Source organism: Copadichromis virginalis, linkage group LG4, assembly GCF_057382275.1.
Source record: "Copadichromis virginalis isolate Kocher_CV1m ecotype Utaka linkage group LG4, C_Virginalis_male_GT1.1, whole genome shotgun sequence".
Taxonomy (NCBI): domain Eukaryota; kingdom Metazoa; phylum Chordata; class Actinopteri; order Cichliformes; family Cichlidae; genus Copadichromis; species Copadichromis virginalis.
Genome location: NC_140621.1, coordinates 7,185,931 through 7,194,640, shown reverse-complemented (window position 1 = coordinate 7,194,640; position 8,710 = coordinate 7,185,931). Strand labels below are relative to the sequence as shown.

The 8,710-nt window shown below is 41.2% G+C and overlaps 1 protein-coding gene across 1 annotated transcript in view; it reads right to left on the bottom strand.

Moving 5' to 3' along the window:
* Positions 1 to 1,775: 1,775 nt before the first annotated feature.
* The window catches only part of igf2bp1 (insulin-like growth factor 2 mRNA binding protein 1), a 48,300-nt gene continuing 41,365 nt past the window's right edge, over positions 1,776 to 8,710 (bottom strand). The window contains exon 15 of the mRNA XM_085453336.1: positions 1,776 to 8,410. Coding sequence (XP_085309462.1) covers positions 8,255 to 8,410 — 156 coding nt within the window. The 3' untranslated portion in view covers positions 1,776 to 8,254. The remainder of the gene's footprint in view (positions 8,411 to 8,710) is intronic.

Here is an 8,710-nt window from a genome sequence, read left to right as displayed (position 1 = left end):
AAACACCTTTAATATGTACACAGGAGGTCAGGTATAACAGTAAGTCTTTACAGATATTTAAATGTAGAAAATATTAAAATTAAACAAAGTTGTTGCACCTCATTCCTTTATCATTTGGTGAGGCTTGCAGCAGATTATTGAAACATGAGCAAACATGCATGCAGCTTGAAAAGGCAGCATGACCGTCTTTATTCTTCAGCACAGCCTGAACTCTCGTAGACGATCTTTGGTCTTGCTTTTAGTAGTTCTCCAGGGTTCTTGTAAGACGTTCTGAAGTTCTTCTTTGATTGCTGTCTGTTTTTTGTTTTGTTCACTGCCAAGACAATCCCACACTGCTTCAGTGATGGTGAGATCCGAACTCTGGGGAGGTCAGTGTGTCACTGATAGCGTTCCACTGTGTCTTTTTCAGCACAGCTATGCCTTCATTGCATTGACAGTAAGTTTGGGTTCATTATCATGCCGAAATTTAAAGGCAATCAGATGTTTTCAAGTGGATCAATATTTGTGCTCATAATTCCATCAATTATGACACGATCCCCACTCATGAGCATCTATAGACATCTGTTTTACATTTGTAGACACTGCTGTTCCCCTCTCCTTACCTCTGTGTGTTAAAGAGAATTTTAAACAAAAAATTAAAAGTTGGATTCATCGCTCTGATGTTCCCACTGATTTTCATTCCAGATTATGTGTAATAAGGCATACCTCAGCCTTTTGTGCCCATTTCCCTTCCTTAAAAGGTACTGTCATTTTTTAGGGTTATTTCATTAAAGGACGTAAAAATAATAATTTAGTCAAAAATACATTGTTGTTGAACGTAATTACATACCAAACTGAATCATTATCACAAACTTAATATCAATCCTAATCCAAAAATACATAGCTGCTTCCACAAACTCGTGCCCTCTGCATCAATACAGCAGAGACGGACACTGCTGCTATGACTAATTGTGTTTTATGTACATGGCTAGAAACCATGTACATATGTAGTACACAAGTCTACACCTCCAGACTCAATTTATGAAGGATCATAAATAATAATAAATCACATTATTTCAGCCATTCTAGCATTATTTTGTGGTAATTACCCAACATTGTAAAGACATTTGAAAATTTCAACTTTGATTTTTTTTCCCAAAATAGTAGTAATAGCAGTAAAATACGTATATAATAAACATGTAAATATTGTAAACAAATAACTAAATGTAATAAAAGTTATTTATAAAGTTATTTACAACCTTATAAACAGTACACTTGCAGAATGACTAAAACTAGTCAACTGAATGAACAACAGGCTGTGAGGTCAAAGGTTCTCAAAGACACCGTTTACTGGGGAAACCTGCAGTCAGCTGAGACTGAAGAAGTCACTTGGAAGTCACTTTATTTTAGAAGTACCTAAAGATGCAACTTAAAATTTGGTTCTTTGCCCATTTCTTATGCAGAGAAAATTTGGGTTAGGTGTCTTTTTTATACTTGAATAGTTCATAGGTTGGTGTTAAGTGGACTAGCAAACAAACCTCAATGTCCAATGAAAAAGCAAACAATTTTGAGAATGCCTTGAGAACTACAGCTGAAGACCACTTAAGAAAAAAAAAAAAAAAAGAAATCACAATGAAATATAAATTATATTTTTTAAATGGCTCAAGGCTTTTGCGCAGGTATGAACAGCTGTAAAAATCCTCAAAATCTCACCACATTAGACAAATCATTCATTGTCTTTGTATAATGTGTCAGATTTTGTGAAGGCCACACAAAAAGACAAAAAGCCAAGAAGGTCAGTTCTCTCGTCTTTTAATAACACATTCATATCTATGCTCTGTTTTGTTTACAAGGAGTTTAAAACAAGTGTTGATGACGACTAAAGGAATCAGGCAGGCAGAAGGTGAAAGTCCATATACTGTAAAGACCAACGGTGCCATCTGCTGGAAGGAGGGAAGACCTGACACTCCTGATGAGCAAGGAGTCGCCTCAGGCTGCGCAGTCAACAGTGAGATGGGTTTTTTTTATTAATTTGAGGTTAGGTCAAAATGTGATTATTCTAGATCCAGCTCAGTACAGAGGACCTCCCTCCTTCCAGCTACACCTACATTATCAGCTAAAACAACAGGTCCTTTTGCTTTTCATTGGAATTGAAAATAAATCATCAGTCGGCATAGAAGGTCCTTGCAGGGCACTAACTCATGTAGGCTTTTCACAGAGAGAAAGAAAATGCTAAATGCACCCAAACACAAGAGATTCAATCTGCTGTCATAAAGAAGAGAGAAAAATGTAAAGTCAACCAAAAGAATATTTTGAAGTTAAAGAAAGCTTAATGAAACAAACTACATAAAATGCAAATTGGATAAAGAAATCTCTTATGCTGGGTTGTTACAGAAGAAAATTAAAAATTGGTGGCAAGAGTTTCCATCTCCCAATTTCCTTAATATTCCATTTCAAATACAAGTCAGAATGCAGAAAGAAAACAAAATCATCTTTGGAAGAAGTACGTTTTTTTCCTTTAATAGACTATCCACTACAGTATATGGAGATGCCACTACCCAGTTATTTATTTACCTATATTTCTTTCAAATGACTTTTTTTGTTTGTTTTTTTTAGTTATTTTGTGTCCTTTTTCAAAAGTTTTTTTTACCATTTATCTATTTTTTCCTTTTCCTAAGAGGTAGATCAACAAAATAATTACATGGTTATAGGTGTTGTGCCCCTTGATTTGGGAGGTGAGCAGCAGGGCAGAGCCGAGGGAGGGTTACGAGTAATTTTAGTGTGTGGTCAGAGCGAGACGAGCAGAAGAACTGAAGTTTGTCTTAAGCTGTGATGTGAAGTAGGGTTAGTGAGTAGCATCGGTAGCTTTGAGCAGTTTAACTGAAACACCTTTCCCAGGTCAACAAGTTGACGCCCTGCTATGACTGGCTCACTTCCTCCCTACGCATGAAGAAAATCTTCATCCCGTCTGGCTCATGTCACCCTGCATCACAATGTGTCCATAGAGTGAGTGTGTGTGTGTGTTTTCTCTTTTTTATTCATGTATTTTTTATTTTATTTTATTATTTTTTTTGCATTTACTTTTACAGTCCCATCTCTAAGCTGAAGAGGTACAATTGCAAAAAGCTGAAAAATAAATTAATAAAGTCCAAGAATTGGGGGGGGGGGGGGGGGGGTTGTACTAAAACACTGTCACTTTGTTGTCTGACTGCTCGCTCTTACTTTTTTCTTTGAACAAACCAACAAGAGACAATCTTCTAGCTGAGTTTGCTTGTGTTTTGAGGTAGCGTTCCTAGTTATGTGTCAAGAGGTTTGTTTGTTTGTTTGTTTGTTTGTTTGTTTGTTTGTGTTTCCTTCTTGGGAAAGGAGTCCCTCTGTCAGATTCTGTTTCTGAATTGTCAAAGCCCCATTCCTGCTGACGGACAGAGGGGTAAGAGGTGGGGAAGTGTTAGGGACACAACATGGAGGAGTTTGTGCTGTTTTAGAGCAAACTCTGCCCATCCTGGAGTCAGTATGTGTATGTGCGCGTGTGTGTGTGTGTGTGCGTGTGTGTGCGTCTTTTGTCTGTTTTTTGATCAGGTAAGATAAGTTTACTCAAGTCGGAATTTCCTTTCGGTCGGAAAGGGGCAATACCAGTCAGGATCTGTTTTGCCAGTTTACTGCGTGTGCTTCTCATCAGTGCTGACCATGTTCTAAAGCATGCCGAGTTTAAAGTACGACAGGCGTAACTCAAATAACTACGTGTGACACAGCCAAGACTCATCACCAGGAGCATTTTAGCTTCTTTCAGCTCACAGTTTTGCTTTTTTGGCCCACAGCATCAACTTTGTGATCGCGTAGCAACAAAAGCAAAATTCTGGCTCTGGTAAGTTGTGAAAATATGTGACTTTGGAACCAATATTAGGGCTGAATCTTTTATAGGTTACAAAATGACATCAGTGACTAATTCATACAAGCCACATGAGGTTTCACCATCTACTTGCTCAAGAGACGGGCAAAGGTGGCGCAAACAGCTAAACCTTCTCCCAGAAGTCATAACAAGAACAGGGACTGTTATGAATATTAGACTTATGAGAGGATGTTTTTGGATGCCCCAAATAACTGTTTGTCAGTAGGTTTGCCTTTCTTCTTGGAGCTCTATATCAAAGTGAAATGAAACCAGTGGGGAAACGTTGTAGAAAATGGTCAGCCATAACAAGCACACAAGCAACAGGTAAACATGTCTGAAACACTGGTATGGTCCTTTAAACAATGTTAGAAACCGTGTCGGTTTTAACTCAAATGTTAGCGTGCTGGCAATGATACTGTTTTTATACCACGTGGCACCTCTCACTACCAAACTCTGTCCACTAGCTGATACAACTTATTGGCTCAATCACTCAAATTGCAATAAAAAAAAACAGAACAGAGAGGAAAACCAGATGAAAATGAAGAAATAAATGATTTTTGTCTCTGTCTCCGGCTGCAATTTGTGTGAGCCATTCTTTCTACATTCTTACTTACAGAGCGGGCGTGGCGAGCGGCACGGGGGCGTGGCGAGCGGCACGGGCGCGCCTCAGTTTAAACTGTACTGTCGTCGCTCTATCGTAACGAGACAAGAAGGGTTCAGGTGAAACTTCACCTGAGTTCTAAAATACTTCAAGTCCTTCTCAGTGAGCTCATTTGCTTAACGTGGCTCTATACTGCATTTTGGACTCCGCCCCTTCCTGTTTGTTTGGCACAGTCACTGTGACATACTGAGCTACATGTTAGTACTTCGTCTCATTAAGTAGCTGTAGATTTCTGCATTAAAAAAAGCTAAACAATAAGATGGGGTGAAATTCAACTATTTTCCAATAAAGACTCAGAGTGTGGATTCTGGGAAAAATAAAGAAAAACGTTTTTGAACAGAAGCGAGCAAAACGAACACAATGGAGACCAGCGCAAGAGAGGGCAAGGGACCCTTACATTCCCGCCCACTCCAAAATCACTCTTCTACCAGAGGACAGAAGAGCAACGACAAAGCATGAAAACGTGGTGTGAAAGAGCAAGAAGGGAGAAAACTCTGACTCCTCACCATCCACTGTTTTTGTTTTTTTAGATTTGCATCAGATGTTCTCAGTTGTTTGCTGAAATATTTAATCGATTAGTGCAACAGTACGTCCCCAGATGTCACTTCCAAACAAAGCTTGCTGTACTAAATAAGAATGAAAAATAAAAAAAATGTCGTTCGAACCACTCCAGAAGCCCGCAGGCTGAGGGATGAATCCTGAATAGCATGTTGGTGGCTGTGAACGGAGCGCTGTGGTTTAGAAAGAGGTGGAAACTTAACAGAGTCGAGCTGTGACGTTAGCGCCTCTGGGCAAAAATACAAGCGCAGACGAGGTGGAATAGATTTTTCCCTGTTTGTTGATGAGCTGGTGGGGTAGCCGATTAAGCTTGTACCAAGCACAGGTAAGACATTAAAAAGACAGTTATTTGGCAGTGTCCTTCCTCAACTTGGCTAAGCGCAACCTTTCTGTCTGATGGTTCTTTCCCACTTTGATTTTTAAGGTTTTTTTCTCCAAAAGTACAAAAGGTTAGAGATCACATTTCGAACATGTTATGTACAGGTTAGAATATTATCCCAGCTGCGTTGCTGTAGCTCCCATCTTTTTCCTCTAAAAGATTTGTGGATTTTCTCCACTGGGTTCTCATCCTACTTTTATCTGCTTATTTTTTCCTCAACCACATCACCCAAACACATCCCCTGACTTTTAAAAAAGGAACATTTAAAACCAGCGAACACAGACGCGCCTGCATTCACACATACACACAACAAGCACACGTGTAGCCAACAGGGAGCATCTGAGGTGGCACGGTCAGTGCACAGGTAATAAATATTCACATTCAGAGAAGTCCGAGCTAGTTCCTGTGTGTAAGTAAAACACCTGACACAGTACAGCTACTCTGTAGGTTGACCGCTAATATTTAAAGTCCCAACCTCCAGGTGAGAAAGGTCGCATTTTCATATGCCAATATTGCAGGTCTGTAAAGCAGTCTCATAATGTTTGGCGCTTCGTGGCAATGTCGTCAAAATAAGACGAGGAGAGGAGGGTATTTCAGGGCACACGGCAGGCCAGAAGCCACAGGAACGGGGTATGACACAAAGGTTATCCGATTACCCCGGTGGCGAGCTTGGTCACCATGTGCACTTGAGGATCCTCTCTCGAGTTAAACATAACTCCCTTTTGGCCATTTCTCTGTTTCAGACTACAGAGGCTCCACTCACACGTCAGGAAGACCGAGCATGTTTCCCCCCAAAAGATGGAAAAATGGGACCCGTTTCTTCTCTACACCAGCAGACCGATCTCTCTCCACTTAGGAAAAAAGAAAACAGCATCTTTGTCATCCTGAACTCATTCAACCATCACACCAGAAAACACAAAAAAGGAAGAAAAAAAAAACTACCAAAGCCATAACTCAATACCTAAAAAGAAAAAAAAAATTTTTTCTTAAAAAAATAAAAAAATATTCAGGACTCTCAGCAATTTTTTTCCTATTATATAGAAGACCAGCAAGCAAAAAAAAGGAATACTGAGGTAACTTTACCCTGAGGTAGGTTTTTTCTTTTTCTTTTCTAATCTGTTCTAATCTTGGCGAGAGCGTCCAAGCATCGACCCCGCCCCTCATTATCATACGCAGGCAGGGTCTGGAGGCTCCGCCCACAGGCCTTCAGCAGACAGGGAGAGAGAACGAGGAAGCTGCTCCCTTCATAACGACATTACCATTGCTGAGCTCAAGGCAAGGAGCTTTGGAAGACTTTGCTTTTCGTGCTCGACCAAGATCAGCCTCGGACTGCCTTCATCACTGCAGACATTAAAGGCATTTTTATTTAAGAGAAAAAACGCAGGGATGGCTGAAGCACCCGACTCTCCGTCCGAGACTGACCTTGACTTTCTGCACAAACGTAATGAGCATAATGTCTGTCGCTGACACACTTACTCATACTTGTTAAGCAAAGCCGTCAATACATTCACACCAGGGGCCGGGCTAACTCACATATCATATATATATAATATATATAAAATATGCCGTTTGGGGTGCAGGTCGCTCGCCAGCGAGCACAGCTGCTGGCAGTTGTTTTTTTGTTTTTTTAATCTAACACGTGAGCTAAGCCGCTGCAATAGAACTGCAGGACCAGCTGCGACCTCCACTCCCGTTACTGTCTCTTGCCGCGCCTTCCGCCACATAGCTAAATATTGGAAGGGCATCTTCAGTGCCTCCCCAGCCCCGAGCCTTATTGTAGGCTAAATGATGCTACACAGTACAGGCAAGGGACTAAGAAAAATAGAGAAGACGTCCTCGTTTTTTTTTTAAAGAGGAAAGGCAAGGCGGCCAGGCGCAGCTTTTTTTTTTTTTTTTTTTTTTTTTTTTTACATTTACATGAAGATTATATATTTACAACCTCATATTTTCTCTTTTTTCCTTTTAATCTCTCTACTATCCTGAAAGGTTTTAAAAGAGCAGTGTTAACATCTGCGGCCCCTCTTCTACGCTCTCATTTGGCCAGTAGGTTAGGGGCGGGCGAGGCAGTGCCAGACCCCGCACCTATCCTCCTGTGCCACTACAGCAGTTCCCCTGTTCCTTCTCCCAGCTCCACCTCACTGCATTCTATTAATAATAGCTCTGAATAAAACATTTCTATACATATATCTCTATGTTAAAAAAAAACCACCTTTAAAATATAGGACTGACTGCAGATGGTTGGAGAGGTCTCTTGGAGGCGATAGGACAAGAAGGCACCTGCTAGTGTGCCTGGGAAACGCAGATCTGCTATAAATCGGAACCCACCATAGCGTTGCTTCATCCATACATGGAGAATAAAGTCGGCCATGTTGTTTCGACTTATCTGGGTGGGATCCCATAAAGTTAGAGCAGATGAGGAGCTGGCTGCAGCCATACCGAGGCACACTAGGAGGAAACTATACCCTCTCTCTCCATGTTCCTCCTTACCCTCATCCCACCATCCTCACTCAGTTTCTCTTCTGGCCTGGAATCTGATCTCTGTTCTGTTTCTTTTTTCTTAATCCTGTTTTTATTATTTGTTTCATCTTTTTGATTTCACTCGTCTTTGTTCTTTGTCTTTCTCTGTGATTATTGGGCGTACTCTCTCCCTCTTTATATCTCTCCCTGTCTCTCGCTGGGTCCGTGTGTCGCTCTCATGTATCCGTCCGTCTATCCGTTCGTGCATTTGTCTGTCTGTCCTTCCGTCAGGCAGGGGGCCCGCGGCATGTGAGAAGGGTGCGGGGACCCCTCACTTCCTGCGTGGCTGGTGGTCCTGAGTCAGTCCCTGCGTAGGTCTGCCCATCTCTGTGAAGCCCGGCGAGTGAGGGCCAGGGCCCATGCCAACTCCGCTTTTCTGTGTCTGTTTGACCTGGGTCAGAATGTCTCTGATCTTTCTCTGGGCCAGCTAGGAGACAGAGCAGAGTTGAGAAGATGAGCTGCATAAGTTACGCCTTTTTCCCCTGCTGCAGGGAGACAAAGTTAGCAACACATTAGATATAGCAGACAAAACTGCGACTTCAGAGTTTGGTCAATTTTAGGTTTTTAGAAGGCATCAAGAAAAAGTTCAAGTACACAAAAATGATATTTTAGACAATCAAGGATGACAAGAAGATGAACTTTCTGAGTATCAGCAGCATGAACATATGCACCATTAAAATGAATCAATGTTAGCACAGATACTTAACCTCATAAATGCAGGAAGACA